This window comes from Cervus canadensis, chromosome 7 (assembly GCF_019320065.1).
Source record: "Cervus canadensis isolate Bull #8, Minnesota chromosome 7, ASM1932006v1, whole genome shotgun sequence".
Classification (NCBI taxonomy): domain Eukaryota; kingdom Metazoa; phylum Chordata; class Mammalia; order Artiodactyla; family Cervidae; genus Cervus; species Cervus canadensis.
The window spans coordinates 4,236,845-4,255,257 of NC_057392.1; the positions used below are offsets into that span (position 1 = coordinate 4,236,845).

Genomic DNA, 18,413 nt, shown 5'->3' on the forward strand with positions numbered 1-18,413 from the left:
TATTTTGCTGTAGGACACTACCAACTCTTATTTAATATTTACTGTAATCTTACAAGACAGGTATTATTAATCTTATTTTACAGATGGAAAAACAAGTACAGAGAGGTTAAGTAACTTTACTGAATAACTTTATAGTTTTCTAGCAGATGAAAAGAGAACTTGCACAAGGCCTCAAAGCCTAATCCCATGTTCTTCCCACTATAGCATTCCACTTTTTTTTTTAAATAAGACTAAAATTTAACCTTAAACTTTTACAAAACAGTTACTGGCTCTACATCTCCCTCTGCAAATACCACCTTCAGCAAAATATCATCTACAGTGAACTGTCCTGTAAGTGAATTTTTGTGATAAACCAAGAATACGTTGACTTTGTTAGAGGACTTTCATTAAGAATGGGTTACCCCTTTGGTGAGGCCTGCTGTGTTCTTTTTCTCCATTTCTTTTTATTTTAATGGTTATTTTTATTACTTAAATTTTTTTTTAATCTGAGTATAGTTGATTTACAATGTTGTGTTAGTTTCAGGTGAACAGCAATGTCAATCAGTTATACATATACATATATCCATTCTTTTTTTTTTTTTCAAGATTCTTTTTTCCCACGCAGTAGAGTAGAGTTGAGTAGAGTTCCCTGTGAAGCATTCTACTATTTTACAAATATTTAGTACATACCAGCTATGTACGAGGCACTGTTTTAGATCCTGGGATATCTCAGCAGTGAATAAAACAGACAAAATCCTGCTCTCAAGGAGCTTATATTCTAATTGGAGGATACAGCCAATAAATTGTATGTAATTTGGTTCTATGTGTCATGAAGAAATAAATCAGGATGGAGAAAAAAAGGGTGAGTTTAAGTGTGCTAGTCTATATGAAGCTCTCAAGGGACATTTCAGCATGAAAGAAGTCAAGTCAGTTCAGTCACTCAGTCCTGTCTGACTCTTTGCAACCCCATGAACCTCAGCACGCCAGGCCTCCCTGTCCATCACCAACTCCCAGAGTCCACCCAAACCCATGTCCATTGAGTCGGTGATGCCATCCAACCATCTCATCCTCTGCCGTCCCCTTCTCCTGCCCTCAATCTTTCCCAGCATCAGGGTCTTTTCCAGTGAGTCAGCTCTTCACATGAGGTGGCCAAAGTACTGGAGTTTCAGCTTCAACAGCAGTCCTTCCAATGAACACCCAGGACTGATCTCCTTTAGGATGGACTGGTTGGATCTCCTTGCAGTCCAAGGGACTCTCAAGAGTCTTCTCCAACACCACAGTTCAAAAGCATCAATTCTTTGGCGCTCAGCTTTCTTTACAGTCCAACTCTCACATCCATACATGATCACTGGAAAAACCACAGCCTTGATTCATGTCAATGTATGGCAAAAGCCACTACAATATTGTAAAGTAATTAGCCTCCAACTAATAAAAATAAATGGAAAAAAAAAAACAACACAGCCTTGACTAGATGGACTTTTGTTGACAAAGTAATGTCTCTGCTTTTTAATATGCTATCTAGGTTGATCATAACTTTCCTTCCAAGGAGTAAGTGTCTTTTAATTTCATGGCTGCAATCACCATCTGCAGTGATTTTGGAGCCCAGAAAAATAAAGTCAGCCACTGTTTCCACTGTTTCCCCATCTATTTCCCATGAAGTGATGGGACCGGATGCCATGATCTTAGTTTTCTGAATGTTGAGCTTTAAGCCAACTTTTTGACTCTCCTCTTTCAGTTTCATCAAGAGGCTCTTTAGTTCCTCTTCACTTTCTGCCATAAGGGTGGTGTCATCTGCATATCCGAGGTTATTGATATTTCTCCTGGCAATCTTGATTCCAGCTTGTGCTTCCTCCAGTCCAGCGTTTCTCATGATGTACTCTGCATGTAAGTTAAATAAGCAGGGTGACAAAGGGTGCAACAAATGCAAAAATCCCTGAGGCAGGAATGTATTTGACTGTCACTCCATCACTTTGAGTTTTTCTTTTTTAAGATACTGTATAATGATTATTCTCATTTGCGAAGTAACAAATGTAAGCACACCGCACGCCTTGTCTGATTAAATACATAATTTTGACATATTAACAGTCTCTTATTATGACCATTTTTTCATAAACAAACTGGGTTGAGCTAGAAAATATCCACAGCCAAAAGCCACTGATTTTACTTTAAAAATTAAATCACAGGTAATAGATGCCCGTAACGGTGACATAAATATATTAAATACATAGTACAGTTGCTTACTTTATGAGACACAAATAAATACATTTCAGCTCTCTTTTTCAATACTAAAAGTTGCGAGAATCCTCAAAGAAACCTAAGGGAGACGTCTAGTTGACGAAGGAGGGAGGGGAGGGGAAATCTGCTGAAACAAAAAGGAGGAGGAGCCCAATTTCTGCCCCGTATCTCTCAGAAAGGATGCCAAGAGAGTGGTAGAAAATGAGGAACCTGGGAGCGTGACTCCACGGGGAGGAAACCTGCGATCTAATTCCGGGCCTTTAGCTGCTGAATTGCCTGTTTTCAAGTTTGTGATGCGAGGAATTCTGGGTTGGTCCCCACCACGCCCCTGTCGTCCCCAGATTCAGGGGGGTCAGGCTTCTCTGAGCCTCTGTGGCTGGGAGTGGTAGAGCAGAGCAGCTACAAACCAAAACTAGCGAATCTCGCCTGCTGGGCGCTCCAGGCTCAGCGAGAACCTTACCCGGGAAACCTGACCGGAGCGCGTCCCGCCCCTCGCCACGCCCCCTCACGGCCTCCAGGCCTCCCCCGGGTCCTACGCGGAAACGAACGCAGGCCTGGAGAGCTGACCGGCCGCGGCTTCCGGGAGGAGTTTTGGGCCCCGTGAGGCTCCGTCGGGCGCCGCGCCTCCTCACCAGAAGTAGTCGTGGAGACGCGAGGAGCCCGCCTGGTTGTAACTGAAGAGTGCCCCGAGTCCTCAGGATGGGCGAGCATGGCTTGGAACTGGCGTCTATGATCCCAGCCCTCCGGGAGCTGGGCAGGTAGGGCCAGGCTGGAGTCTAACGTGCTCTCCCTCACCGGTCGCGCGCGCCCCGGCTCCGATCCCCTCAACCCCGACCGCGGCCCTTGTGGAGATGCTCCAGGGTTGACTGGAGCGCTTCTCCCTCAGAGAGGCCGTTGAAAGGTCGCGGGGCGCAGGGAGTCGCCACAGACCTGCGGGATGCGGGTTGGAGGGGACGGGTCGTCTGTTGGTCCCACTTTACCTCAGCCGCGGGCGGGAGTTCTTCCCCCACCCCCCATCCCGAGCCCCCAGGGAACTGCTTCAGCCTCGGGAGGGAAGGTGCCTTCTGATCACTTTCTTGTCACTTTCTTTCACTCATTTGCTTCTCGAAAGCCTCGTCCCTTAGATAGGGTGCTTGCCCCCTGCACTTCCCCTAGTTCCTATGCTTTATGATCACTGGTGGTATTTAGTATTTGGTATTGGTATTGAGCTTTTTGACCCAAAACTACCCTCGGAAGAAAAATCACTCGTTCTGATTTTGTGCAAGGAAACCCAGTTGTTTCAAAAAGTTTCTAAATGAAACCATAGGCCATTCTGGAAATGGGACCTTTTCGTACTGATCATCCACTCTTCAAAACGTTATTTTACTCAGAAATCCCAGGGATCTCCCACAACGTCCACAAAACATAAATGTTCACAGATTGTTGCCAAAATTTGAAGATAGCGTAATGTTCCAGTTGCAAGTTGTTATTTCCCGTAAACGTCGTGTCTGACTCTTTGTGACCCCATGGACTGTAGACTGCCAGGCTCCTCTGTCGATGACGTTTTTGTCCGCAGCCCACCAGGCTCCTTTATCCATGGGATTTTCCAGACAAGAATACTGGAGTGGGTCTTTCCGACCCAGCAATGGAACAAATCCAGGTTTCCTGCATTGCAGATGGATTCTTTACCACCCAAGTAAAAGTAAAATTCTGTAAACGAGCTGCTGAAAGAGAGGGGACAGATGTCAGTGGCTGCTGTCCCCATTCAGCACACACACAGCCTTTCCTAAACCTGGCCTGAAGACGAGAGACAGGGTTTTTGTTTGTTTAATTTTTGTAATACACTGTGAATAGAAAATAAGTGGGCTTGTACCACTGCTGCAGTTGAACTGTCAATTGGAATAGTTGCTTTTCGATTTCTTAAACTGCTTGGAAACTTAGCACACAGCCACAACTGACATTAATCCCATGGGATATTTAATTCCGTTTCTTTTTGCCATACATTTGTGTCTATCTCCACTTGTACATCCTGCAGACATTGACATTTAGTCTTCCTCAGTTACGTAAATAGGAGGATGTAAATGAAGAGACCATACTTGTCTTAACTGAATCATGGCATTGTTGTGTGTATAATTTTCTCCCACTTTGCATGAATGTTGCAAGCATACTTGTGTTAACATTTTGTAAAGTAACATCTGCCTTTCTAAAATAAGATGAAGGCAGGTGTTCATATGGGAAACTGATACACAGATTTCATCTTTCGGGCCCAGTGTGAAGCTCAGTGTGTTTTCCCCACCTTGCTTTAATATAGAACTTACTGATTAATACTTCTCTTCCCTTTTCTGTCTTCTTCTGTAATACTTGTTAATGAAAATAATAGTATCTTGGATTTATTTATACTCTCTTTCATCAACAGAACTTAGGTTACCTTTTACTCATTTGTAGCCATTCTAATAGAGGGAGTAGAAAAACTGACACATAGAGAATTGTCTAGTAATAGTTCTTAATGATCATGATTTTTTCATTGCAACTGCTTCATTCAAGCTTACTCAGTCTCCCAGTATCTCCATGATCTGGTGGAATGGAGCAAATACTATCACTTGATTAAGAAATGGAGTCATGAAAATTGAAGAATTAAAGTCAAAGAGATAGCAGTTATTGGAGCTAGGTTTGCAGAGTCAAGCCATCAAAGCTTTATTTCCCCATTTCCCCTCCCCTCCACCCCTTAATTGGTCACAGTAGTTACATTTCTGAAAAAAAGTAAGATGTTACTGTTTTAATGTGTAGCTCTTCTTCCTCTGTCTCTCAGGGATAAATTTTGCTCCTGTTTTTTGCTGGTTGAACTTTTTTTTCTCTGCATAGTCTTTCTGGTATTCTCATCCATTCTGCTGCTTTTGACTACCATCTGCTATTTGATGACTCCAGATGTGTGTCTCCAAACCATATTTCCTTCCTGCAGAACCAAAATGCAACTGTATATTGGCAGTTGTTAGTGTAACCCACTTGTTCCCTGGGTGTCCTGTGTACAGTTAAGACTCAATATATCCAATACAAATTCTCCACATATCCCAACCTCCCCAAGCTTTTTTTTAAAAATTCTCTCATTTGCTGAGGTAGGGATATTTCAGTAAATGATACCATGTTCATTCATTTTTCCAAACCAGAAATCTGGGCATCGTTCTTGATTCTGTATGTGCTTTCAGGCTATATCCTTAGTCTTCTTTCCATCTTTTTTCTTTTTAATATTCATTTATTGTTATTTTATTTATTTTTGGCTGTGATGGGTCTTCGTTGCTGCACACAGCCTCTCTCCAGTTGTGGCGAGCTGGGGCTGCTCTCTAGTTGCAGTGTGAGGTCTTCTCATTGCAGAGGCTTCTCTTGTTGTGGAGCATGGGCTCTAGTGTGTGGGCTCAGTAGTTGTGGCACATGGGCTTAGTTGCCTCACAGCCTGTGGAATCTTACCAGACTAGGGATCAAACCAGTGTCCCCTGCATTGCAAGGTGGATTCTTAACCACACAAACCCCTCATTCCATCTTATTCCTCAGCAGCTTGTCTAGTCCCGTGGCTTTAAATATTGCCTATGTGCGGATAGGGTTTCCCAGGTAGTGCTAGTAGTAAAGACTCCACCTGCCAATGCAGGAGATGTAAAAGACATGGGTTTGTTCCTTGGGTCAGGAAGATCCCCTAGGGGAGGACGTGGCAACCCACTCCATTATTCCTGCTTGGAGAATCCCATGGACACAGGAGCCTGGTGGACTATGGTCCATAGCATCAAAAATGATCAAAAATGAATCAGACATGAGTGAAGTGACTTAGCACACATGCATGCATATGCTGAAGGCTCCCAAATTTATATCTCTAGCCCAAAGATATATGTTAGGTTCTTACTCAATATCTACACTCAGAAATTAAAATTAACATATTCAAAGCAACACTTATGATTTACTGTTCTTAAATCTTTTCCTTCCCCAGGTTACTATAAATTTACCAACCAAAATCCTGAGAGTTATCCTTAATTTTTTTTTCCCTTTATGCCTTAGTAATCCATCAGCAAATCCTGTCCACCCTACCTTTAAAAAAACACTTTTCACCATCTCCACTGCTATCACCATAATTTCTTATCTAGACTATTAAAGTAATTTCTCAGTTAATCTCTTCATTTCTACTCTTACCTACTTACAGTGGATTTCCTTCTCAGCAACCAAAGTGATTTTTACAACCATGAATCATATTGTAGATTATATAACATTATTCCCCTGCTCAAAATCTTCCCTTGGTTTTCCAGCATATTTAGAATAAAATGCAAACTCCTTCCCAGAGCCTCTAAGGTCCACCGTAATCTGGCTTCTGCCTACCTCTGACCTCACAGCCGTGTATTCATCCCTTGCCCTCTCTACTCCAATGACATTGGCCTTATTTTAGAGTACACCAAGGTCGTTCCTGTCTTCATTCCTTTACACTTGTTGTTTCTTCTATCTAAACACGGGCTGATTCCATTCAGATATCATTTCCAAGAACCTTCTCTGACTTTCCTGTTTACAATTACTTTGTAATCACAAAATATTTTCCAGTAGTGATAGTTCCCATTAAAATGTTAAATGAGACAATGGGAGGGAGATGAGGGACTGGAGAGCAGCAACATTAGCCACTGGAGAAGGTTTAGATGGTGAGAAGACGCTCATGATGTGAGAGAAAAAGCTCATAATGTGAAACTGGGAGGAGAAATGTCTGAGATGGAATAGGAAATACAAAGATCCCTAGGTGGGAATAAGCCTGCTTTGTAAAGAAGAGGAAGAAGCCTGGAACATAGGGAGCAAAGAGGACAGTAGCATTAAGGATGGAGGGGTACGCAGAGGCCAGATACTTTAGCATTTTATAGGGTAGAAATTAAGTTCAATAGGAAGCCATGGAATTAACATAATTGAATTCATATTTTAAAAACATGTAAATTCATTCACCTACTTAGAACCTTTTGCTGTCCCATCCCCTTCCGTACAGAATTCAAACTCCTTAGTCGGTTCTTTGAGCTTTGACCTTATTGTCCCTCTTCAGCTTCATTTCCAGATAATGTCTCCCTGGTCTTTGGCCATGCAGACCCTCTGACAGTTTCTAGAGCAGCTTATGTTCTTTTTCCTGAGCCTTTACACATGTTTCCTCCACAGGAATACCCCCCTTCCTTCCCTTATTTTACCTGCCTAGCCCCCTAGGGATTCTACTTTGTGTCACCTCCTTCAGGGAGCCTTGACTCCTCCAAGGAGCCTTGACTCCTCCAGGTCCTGCTCAGGACTTAGTGTCCCTTTTATGTTCTGTCTTGGCTGTATTAACTCTTAACCACACTGTGTTAAAATTGCCTTTTTACTTTTTTGTCCTTTAAACTACTCATTGGTTTAGGGCAGATACATCAGTTCAGTTGAGTTGCTCAGTTGTGTCCGACTCTTTGCAACACCATGGACTGCAGCACGCCAGGCTTCCCTGTCCATCACCAGCTCCCGGAGCTTGCTCAAACTCAATGTCCATCGAGTCTGTGATGCCATCCAACTGTCTCATCCTCTGTTGTCTCCTTCTCCTCCTGCCTTCAGTCTTTCCCAGCATCAGGATTTTTTCTAATGAGTCAGCCTTTTACATCAGGTGGCCAAAGTATTGGCTTCAGCATCAGTCCTTCCAATAAATATTGAGAACTGATTTCCTTTAGGATTGACTGGTTTGATCTCCTTGTAGTCCAAGGGACTCTCAGGAGTCTTCTCCAACACCACACTTCAAAATCATCAACTTGGCAAATACATGGTATCTTGGTTTTCCTAGCATTTGATGCTTGCCCCAGGCGAGGTGTTCGAGTGTTTGTTAAATGTATCCAAACTCCATGTGATACAAAAATTACCACCCAAATATTATTGTATACTTTTGAAAAAGTATACCCTCTTCAGCTCAGTTCTAAGGTAGAGGTTGCAAAATAAGAAATGCTTACCCTCCCATGAATTTCTTTATTCTAATAGTACATATAATAAATGATAATGACTTCACCTTTATAAACTGATTTTTAAAAATTATGCAAATACACATGAATGCATAGTCTTTTTTACAAACGTAGACTTTATAGGAAACTCTCACCACCACCCATAATCCTAGTTCCTCTTCACCACAGACCTCCTCATTCACGTTTTGAAGTGACACTTGTCAAATTACACTTGGTTTATGACAAAATCTCCTGATTTTGTCTAAGACAAGTCATGTGACCTTGTAATTTCAGACTTGAAAAATTTTTGGTTATATTTAAATCTGTGATATCCTATAGTATACTATAGACACCAACTTTATGTGGCCATTGAGCATTTCACATGTGTCTAATCTAAAATTGAGATATGCTATAAATATCATATACTAGGTTTCAAAGAATAAGTTCCCAAAAGGAGTATAGACAATCTCATTAATAATTTTTATATTGATTACATTTTCAGATAATATTTTTGACATATTATTGTGATGAAAATTGCCTGTTTCTCTTTACATTCTTAATGTGATTATTAGAAAATTTATAATTATGCATGTGGCTTACATTATATTTCTATTGGCCAGGTCTGGTTTAAATAATAAGATAAATAACACAAAGTTCTTTCTCTTTCATGTATAAATACAACTACTTGTTCTTTAATTCTGTGTGCCTAGGGTTTACATTATTTGTAAATATTTATTATTTCAGTTACTTAGTGGTTTTTTGTCAAACAGGACACAATTCTAGGTGGGGTGTAGGCGATGCAAAGAGAATTAAAACACAGTTTCTCTTCTGCAGCAGCTTGTGGTCTCTTGGTAGTGCAGAAATTCATAGAGAAACATAATCTCCCACCTCTAGGATCCTATGGTCTATTGGTAGATATTCCACAGTTTCGGAAAAGATTATACATTAAGGATGAAGGAGGCATAAGATTCAGAAAGATTCTTATGAACCATCGATTCAGTCAACAAAGTTTTTTGGACTATTTACTATGTATCAGGACCATTTCCATCATGGCAGTTATAAACTGTAGATGCCTTGGGTCCTGTATGTAATCAATTATAATTGGACTTTGTGATTGAATAATCAAGAAAATAATTAGCTTTCTCATTTTTTCTGTTAGCATTGTTTAAGTGGGAAAATATATGTACATTTACAGTACTGCTGCCGCTGCTGCTAAGTCACTTCAGTCGTGTCTGACTCTCTGCGACCCCATAGATGGCAGCCCACCAGGCTTCCCTGTCCCTGGGATTCTCCAGGCAAGAACACTGGAGTGGGTTGACATTTCCTTCTCCAATGCATGAAAGTGTAAAGTGAAAGTGAAGCCGCTCAGTCATGTACAACTCTTAGCAACCCCATGGACTGCAGCCTACCAGGCTCCTCCATCCATGGGACTTTCCAGGCAAGAGTACTGGAGTGGGGTGCCATTGCCTTCTCCTATTTACAGTACTATGTAGATGTTATAAGTTATTTATATGAAATACTTAATTTTATTTTTTGTAAATAACCAGCTTACCGAATATATCCTCAGCTGTTTTGCCAGTAGAAGTGATGGAGTAAGTTCATCACTTATACACAGCTTTCCATGAATCCTCTAGGCAGAGTTAGTTGTTTCCTGCTGCAGGTGTGTATTGATTAAAATTATTTATGTGCATTCTTCCCCTCTCCTCAGCAACTTCCTTGAAGCAAGGCATCTTGCTTTGTCTTTTGAATTTATTATATTATTAGTACCTTTACTCATCCTTTCATCCTATATTAATAAATATATATTAATGATTATCATTAGTCATAAGGATTATCTCTACTTGAACTTGGATCCCGGGAAGGAAAGCCAAGTTTCAAAAATTAGTTGTTCAAGTCTCTTCATCTTGAGGGAAACAAAACAAAATTGTCTTGATCTCATGTATTCATTTAGTTAGCACCAACTCCAATTCTTCTTTTCATTTCATGGTCAAGCTTTATTTAGAAAGAGTATGCTCCTCTCAATATTCACATTTCATTTGTTTTTCAACCCTTTAAAATCTGGCTTCTGCCTTTACCTCTACATTAAAATTTTAAAATCCAAAGGACATTAAAAAAATTTAACTTAAAATGGATCAAAGACCTAAATGAAAGAGTAAAAACTGTAAAACTCTTAGAACTCTTAGGGTAAAAGCTTCATGACATTGGATTTGGCAGTGATTTCTTGAATATGACACCAAAAGCATGACAGCATATCAAAAAATAAATTTTAAATTATCAAAATTAAAAATTTTATACAGCACAGTATCAGCAGAGTGAAAGGACTACCCATGGAAGGAAAGAAAATGTTTGCAAATCATATATCTGTAAGGAGTTATCAGCCAAAAAATATTAAGAACTACAGCTCATTATCAACAGCAACAACAAAATTAACCTGACTTAAAAATGAGGAGAGGGTCAGTGGAGCATGAGACTTAAAAAGAAAGAAAGGTCTTGAATAGACTTTCTCCAAAGAAGAAAGACAAATGGGCAAAAAGCACATGAAAAGATGTTCAACATCCCTAATTACTAGGAAATTGTGAATCAAAACTACAAAGAGATATCATTGTAACTCCATGAGGATGGGTACTATTTGAAAAAAAAGGAAACCAACAAAATAACAAGTGTTGGTGAGGATAAGTAAATTGTAAATTGTTAGTAGGGCTGTAAAATGATGCAGCTATTGTGGAAGCAGTATGGCAGTTTCTCAAAAAAATTAAACGTAGAATTACCATACAATCTTGCATTTCACGTCTATGTATATACCCAAAATAACTGAAAGGGAATGAAACAGATATTGTGTTCTCACCTTTGTAGGGGCATTATTCACAGTAGCTAAATGGTGAAAGCAGCTCAAGTGTCTGTGGAAAGATAGATAAAATGTGATATATACACACAGTATATAGAATATTATTTAGCCTTGAAAAAGAAGGAAATTCTGACACATGTTACAACACACATGAACTGTGAAGACATGCTAAGTGAAGTAAGTCAGTCACAATGGACAAATCGAGAATGCAACTTGTATGATGTAGTTGAATTCATAGAAACAGAATTGTAGGAGGAAGAGGAGGAAGTCGGGAGATAATTGTTTACCGAGTACAGTTTCAGTTTGGGAAGACGAAAAAGTGCTAGAGAGGGATGGTGGTGACGGTGTAGGATAATGTGAATGTGCTTAATGCCACAGAACTGTACTCTTAAAGGTTAAAATGGTAAATTTTATGTTAAATGTATTTTACCATATAAAATATATATGCAAAGGACATTTTAACTACTTTTATTTGATCTTGTTGACAGCTCCCTCCTAAAATTCTCCTTGGATTCTAGAACACATTTCTCATGACTTTTCTGTTTCTCTGACCCTTTTTTTTCCCCTTCCCTTGGCTCCTCTAACCTTAACTTAGGGTTCTGTCTTTGGCTTTCCAGTTACTACATTTGCATTCTTATTCAAGGCTTCCACTACTACTAGCTCTAATACTGGTAGATTATATAATCTGCATAAGAATCAGTTTCCTCATGTGAAAATTAGGGTCTAATTTCCTGATTTTATTTCATGTGAAATATGACATAATACAGTATGTTTAGCTTTGCTTGATATGTACTATTACATATCAATAACTTAGTCTATATCTCTAGGCTAGTTAGTCTATATCCTGTTTCACTTGAGGTCTAGAACTGTAATTCCAGCAGTCTTTTGGACATCCCACTTAGTTCCCTTGAGACCTTAAACTCGCTATTTCTAAAACTGGGGTTTTTTCCTCCCCATACCTGTGTTTGCACCTGTGTTAACTGTTTTGGTGATTAGCATCATAATCCGGCCTGAATAGAGGGCTAGACTGACTTATCAGTCTCCTCCATTAAACTATCTTTTACCTTCCCAGTAGTAGCTTCTGATGAGTTCTCTGGTACATGATAGGCACTCAATAAGTGTTTGTTGATTACATGAATGACTCTATGATTCCTTATCATGTAGTGGAACACAGACTTTCTATTATATTCTTATGTTCTATTCCTTGGTTCAGTCAGTTCAATTCAGTTCAGTCGCTCAGTCATGTCCAACTCTTTGCGACCCCATGAATCGCAGCATGCCAGGCCTCCCTGTCCATCACAAACTTCCGGAGTTTACTCAAACTCATGCCCATTGAGTCGGTGATGCCGTCCAGCCATCTCATCCTCTGTCGTCCCCTTCTCCTCCTGCCCCCAATCCCCTCCCAGCATCAGGGTCTTTTCCAGTGAGTCAACTCTTCGCATGAGGTGGCCAAAGTATTGGAGTTTCAGCTTCAGCATCAGTCCTTCCAGTGAACACCCAGGACTTATCTCCTTCAGGATGGACTGGCTTGGTTACTTATACAAAATTATAGAACTCAAGTTGAATTCATTCAGGATTCTAGGATACTCCTCCTCAGATTAATTATTGTATCTCCTTTTAATATTACTTTTTCTTGGTTGTTCTTAGGACTCGTTGTTTATTTTTTCCTAACATTTATTGAATTTTTATCGTGGAAAGTTTTGAACATAAAATAAAAAATAGTATATAGATTTCCCACTTCCCATAATGATAATAATCAATTCATGGCTCTCTTCCTCTCGTCAGAGTTCAGTTCAGTTCAGTTCAGTTCAGTTGCTCAGTCATGTCCGACTCTTTGCGACCCCATGGACCACAGCATGCCAGGCTTCCCTGTCCATCACCAACTCCTGGAGTTTAGCCAAACTCATGTCCATTGAGTCAGTGATGCCATCCAATCATCTCATCCTCTGTTGTCCCCTTCTCCTCCTGCCCTCCATCTTTCCCAGCATCAGGGTCTTTTCAGATGAGTCAGCTTCTCGAATCAGGTGGCCAAAGTATTGGAGTTTCAGCTTCAACATCAGTCCTTCCTATGAACACCCAGGACTGATCTCTTTTAGGATGGATTGGTTGAATCTCCTTGCAGTCCAAGGGACTCTCAAGAATCTTCTCCAACACCACAGTTCAAAAGCATCAATTCTTTGGCACTCAGCTTTCTTTACAGTCCAACTCTCACATCCATACATGACTACTGGAAAAACCATAGCCTTGACTAGACGGACCTTTGTTGACAAAGTAATGTCTCTGCTTTTTAATATGCTGTCTAGGTCGGTCATAACTTTCTTTCCAAGGAGTATGCATCTTTTAATTTCATGGCTGCAATCACCATTTTCAGTGACTTTGAAGCCCCCAAAAATAAAGCCTCTCCCTGTTTCCACTGTTTGCCCATCTATTTGCCATGAAGTGATGGGACCAGATGCCATGATCTTAGCTTTCTGAATGTTGAGCTTTAAGACAACTTTTTCACTCTCCTCTTTCACTTTCATCAAGAGGCTCTTTAGTTCTTCGTTTTCTGCCATAGGGTGGTGTCATCTGCACATCTGAGGTGTCATCTGCATATCTGAGATTATTGATATTTCTCCTGGCAATCTTGATTCCAGCTTGTGCTTCATCCAGCCCAGTGTTTCTCATGATGTATTCTGCATATAAGTTAAATAAGCACAGTGACAATATACAGCCTTGACGTACTCCTTTTCCTATTTGGAACCAGTCTGTTGTTCCATGTTCAGTTTTAACTGCTGCTTCCTGAGCTGCATACAGATTTCTCAAGAGGCAGGTCAGGTGGTCTGGGATTCCCATCTCTTTCAGACTTACCCACAGTTTACTGTGATCCACACAGTCAAAGGCTTTGGCATAGTCAATAAAGCAGAAATAGATGTTTTTCTGGAACTCTCTTGCTTTTTCTATGATCCAGCAGATGTTGGCAATTTGATCTCTGGTTCCTCTGCTTTTCTAAAACCAGCTTGAACATCTGGAAGTTCACAGTTCACGTATTGCTAAAGCCTGGCTTGGAGAATTTTGAGCATTATTTTATTGGCATGTGAGATGAGTGCAATTGTGCGGAGGTTTGAGCATTCTTTGGCATTGCTTTTCTTAGGGATTGGAATGAAAACTGACGTTTTTCAGTCTTGTGGCCACTGCTGAATTTTCCAAATTTGCTGGCATATTGAGTGCAGCACTTTCATAGCATCATCTTTTAGGATTTGAAATAGCTCAACTGGAATTCCGTCACCTCCACTAGCTTTGTTCATAGTGATTCTTCCTAAGGCTCACTTGACTTCACATTCCAGGATGTCTGGCTCTACGTGAGTGATGACACCATCATGTTTATCTGGGTCGTGAAGATCTTTTTTGTACAGTTCTTCTGTGTAATCTTGCCACCACCTCTTAATATCTTCTGCTTCTGTTAGGTCCCTACCATTTCTGTCCTTTATTGAGCCCATCTTTGCATGAAATGTTCCCTTAGTATCTCTAATTTTCTTAAGAGATCTCTAGTCTTTCCCATTCTATTGTTTTCCTCTGTTTTCTTTGCACTGATCACTGAGAAAGTCTTTCTTATCTCTCCTTGCTATTCTTTGGAACTCTGCATTCAAATGGGTATATCTTTCCTTTTCTCCTTTGTTTTTTGCTACTCTTCTTTTCACAGCTGTTTGTAAGGCCTCCTCAGACAGCCATTTTGCTTTTTTGCATTTCTTTTTCTTGGGGATGGTCTTGTTCCCTGTCTCCTCTACAATGTCACGAACCTCCGTCCATAGTTCATCAGGCACTCTGTCTCTCAGATCTAGTCCCTTATTTCTCAATAGATTTAAATAGATTTCTTAATAGATTTAAATCTACTCCTCAGAGTACTTTGCAGCAAATTCCAGACATCATTTTATCAATAAATACCACTATTTATTTCTAGAGTGTAAAAACTTTTTAGACATACCACAATACCATTATCGTACCTAAAACTTTAATTTCTTAAAAACATCAAATATCTAATCTGCTCAAATTTCCCCAGTTGTCATTTATAGTTTGCTATTAGTTTTTATTCTTGATTCAGAATCCAATGTAGGATCAGCCATTGTACTTGGTCGATACGGCTCTTAAGTCTTCATTATAAGTTTCTTCTCTCTTTTTTCCCTTGGAATTTCTTTGTTGAAGAAGCTGTTGTCTTTTGATTTTTCTAGAAGTCTAGATCTATTCATAGAAATATGAAGGAAGTCACATATATAATTGAAAATTTCCCATGTTACAAAATGCTACATTACAAAATGGAAATAGCTGAAATTAATTTTAGCAATATATATTATTACCATATTGTATATATCACTTATATGTGTAATTTAAAATACAAATGCAAATGAACTTATTTATGAATCAGAAACAGACTCAGACATAGAGAACAGACTTGTGGCTGCCAAAGTTGGGGAGCAGGGGAGAGTTGGACAGGGAATTTGGGGCTAGCAGATGCCATTATTATATACAGATGGATAAACAACATCCTATTGTATAGCACAGAAAGCTGTATTGAATATCCTGTAATAAATCATAATAGAAAATAATATGAAAAAGAATATATGATAACTGATTCAGTTTGCTGTATATCAGAAACTAATACAATGTCATAAGTCAATTATGCTTCAATTAAAATAAAAGAAACTAAAGAAACCCAAAATATATTATTTAACTCAGTATATCCAGATGTTATCATTTTAACATGTAATTAATATAAAATTATTAATGCATTATTACATATTTTTGGTAGTGAATATTCCAAATCCAATGTGTATTTCATAGTTGTAGCACATCTCATTTTGGACTAACTATATATCAGGTTCTCAATAGCGTGTGATAAAGATTTACCATATTGGGCAAGACAGGTCTAGACTTTGCAGATTGTATACTTTGCAGAATACTATCAGTGTCAACATTAAAACTAAACACATTTGGTAAGTTCAACTTTAGAGAATTTTTTACAGATGAAATTGTGAGTCTCTTTAAGGGTTTTTGTTCATTCGCCCAGTTGTGTCCAACTGTTTGTGACCCCATGGATTGCAGCATGCCAGGCCTCCCAGTCCTTCATCATCTCCCAGAGTTTGCCCAAGTTCATGTCCATTGCATTGGTGATGCTATCCAGCCATCTTATCCTCTGATACCCTCTTTCTTTCTGCCCTCAGTCTTTCCCAGCATCAGGGACTTTTTGAGAATTGGCTGTTCACATCAGGTGACCAAAATACCAGTGCTTCAGCTTCAACATCAGTCCTTCCAATGAGTATTCAGGGTTGATTTCCTTTAAGATTGCCTGGTTTGATCTCCTTGCTGTCCAAGGGACTCTCAAGAGTCTTCTCTAGCACCACAGTTCAGAGGCATTAATTCTTTGGTGCTCTGCCTTCTTTACAGTCCAGCTCTCACAACCCTACGTGACCATTGGGAAGACCATAGCCTTGACTGTAGGGACCTTTGTTGGCTGAGTGATGTCTCTGCTTTTCGACACACTGTCTAGGTTTGTCATAGCTTTCCTGCCAAGAAGCAATTGTCTTCTGATTTCATGGCTGCAGTCACCATCCACAGGGATTTTAGAGCTCAAGACGAGGGAATCTGTCACTGTTCCCACCTTCTCCCCTTCTATTTGCCATAAAGTAATGGGGCTGGATGCCATGATTTTAGTTTTTTTAATATTTAGTTTTAAGCTGGCTTTTTCAGTCTCCTCCTTCACCCTCATCAAGAGGGTCTTTAATTCCTCTTTGCTTGCTGCCGTTAGAGTGGTATCATCCATGGTATCATCCCTTTAAGGGTTAAAAGCATTTTATTTGTGTTTTAGTGCCAGTCCAGAGGAATACAGTACTGTTGTACAGAAGCCAAGACAAATTCTATGTCAGTTCATTGACCGAATACTTACAGACGTAAATGTTGGTAAGAAACAATTATTTCTGATACAAATCTTAAGAACTGTTTTCTTTTTCATGTATGCACATTATAGTAGCATTTTTCTCCATGTAGCTTTAGATATATAGTTAGGATTTATGATAGTTACTTGTTGTTGTTCATATTAAAGTATGTATTACTTATTACATAATGTGATTTACACTTTTAAAATAATTCTGTTTTCCTCTTTGTTATCTAGATACTGCTTGCCATTGATTCTTCTTTGATATATGAATTATTTTAAATAAAAATATTTGGCCAGTTCTCTTTTAGATAGATCTTATGTCAGTGGTTGAAAAAAAGCAGATGTCACTTTAAGAAACTCTGTATAAGAGTTGGTCACTTTGTCTATGGAAGGTAATAAGATTCTGTCCAGGTAAATAAGGTAAATAAGAATCAACTATTTACTGTTTTTGACAATCTAAAAGACGAATACTACCAGCTTGGTAAGATGGTGTCATATGTACCATGTCTGCTGAAATTACATGGAAGGGATAATCTGGAGTGGCATGTGGCTCATGATTTATAAATTTAACTCCAAATTTGACATATATTTTAAGAATTACAATAGTCATCTAGCCTTTCTTTTTCAGTCAGTAAAATTTTGAGTTCCTGAAAAATAACAAAGGGCTACTGGGTACTTGCAAAATGTGTTTTCATATGGTACTCCATCTGTTTAGACCACTTGTCCTTACCCTGTCTGTTTGACCAACTTCTCATCATCTGGGAATCAGCTCCTTCACAGGCTCTTTGCAGACCTTTGCTTCATTTATTGTAGATTAGTGTAGTTAACACATCATATTATTGATATAATTACTAGTTTATTTGTCTGACTCCCTCACCTGATAGGGTTTTTTTTTAATCCTCAGGTTTTAACACAGTGCCAGGAATATTACAGGCCTATAGCCTATATGTTTGGTAAATGGATATATGATAGATGGATACATGTGATTATTAAACATTTAAAATTAGGAAGATAGGATTGTAGTGTTTAATCCCATGAATTTATCATAAACATTGTGTTGGACATAATTCTTGTCACCAGAGACTAGTTTCTTAAGAAAAAGACTGCCGTTTAATTTGTTATGACTCTTTAAAATGAATCTTTTGTTGTTTCAGTTGCTCTGGAACTTGTAAAGAAAACTGACTCTCAGCCAACCTCTGTGATGTTGCTTGATTTCATCCAGCATATCATGAAGTCCTCCCCACTTATGTTTGTAAATGTGAATGGAAGCCATGGGCAAAATGAAGCCAAAGGCAGTTGTATTGGTAAGTTCTCCTGTTTGTACATTCATTTGCAATCTCTTTTATGAATTCTGCCTCTTCTGCTCTTCTGAAATGTCACAAACACATTGTTATGCGTATTTTGGTCAAATTTGCTATAAGTTGAGGGAGCAAAATGGTTTTATTTCATACATCCTTGTTTTCTTTTATTATGAACTAAATACGAATGGAGCAGAAGTAACTGAATATGT

General features: G+C 39.2%; 1 protein-coding gene across 2 annotated transcripts in view; it reads left to right on the top strand.

Annotated features, from left to right (window-relative positions):
• Positions 1 to 2,744: 2,744 nt before the first annotated feature.
• ATR (ATR serine/threonine kinase) overlaps positions 2,745 to 18,413 on the top strand; it is a 116,559-nt gene continuing 100,890 nt past the window's right edge. For both annotated transcript variants that reach the window (XM_043474206.1, XM_043474208.1), the window contains exons 1-3: positions 2,745 to 2,972; positions 16,835 to 16,926; positions 18,058 to 18,207. In XM_043474206.1, coding sequence (XP_043330141.1) covers positions 2,914 to 2,972; positions 16,835 to 16,926; positions 18,058 to 18,207 — 301 coding nt within the window. In that variant the 5' untranslated portion in view covers positions 2,745 to 2,913. The remainder of the gene's footprint in view (positions 2,973 to 16,834; positions 16,927 to 18,057; positions 18,208 to 18,413) is intronic.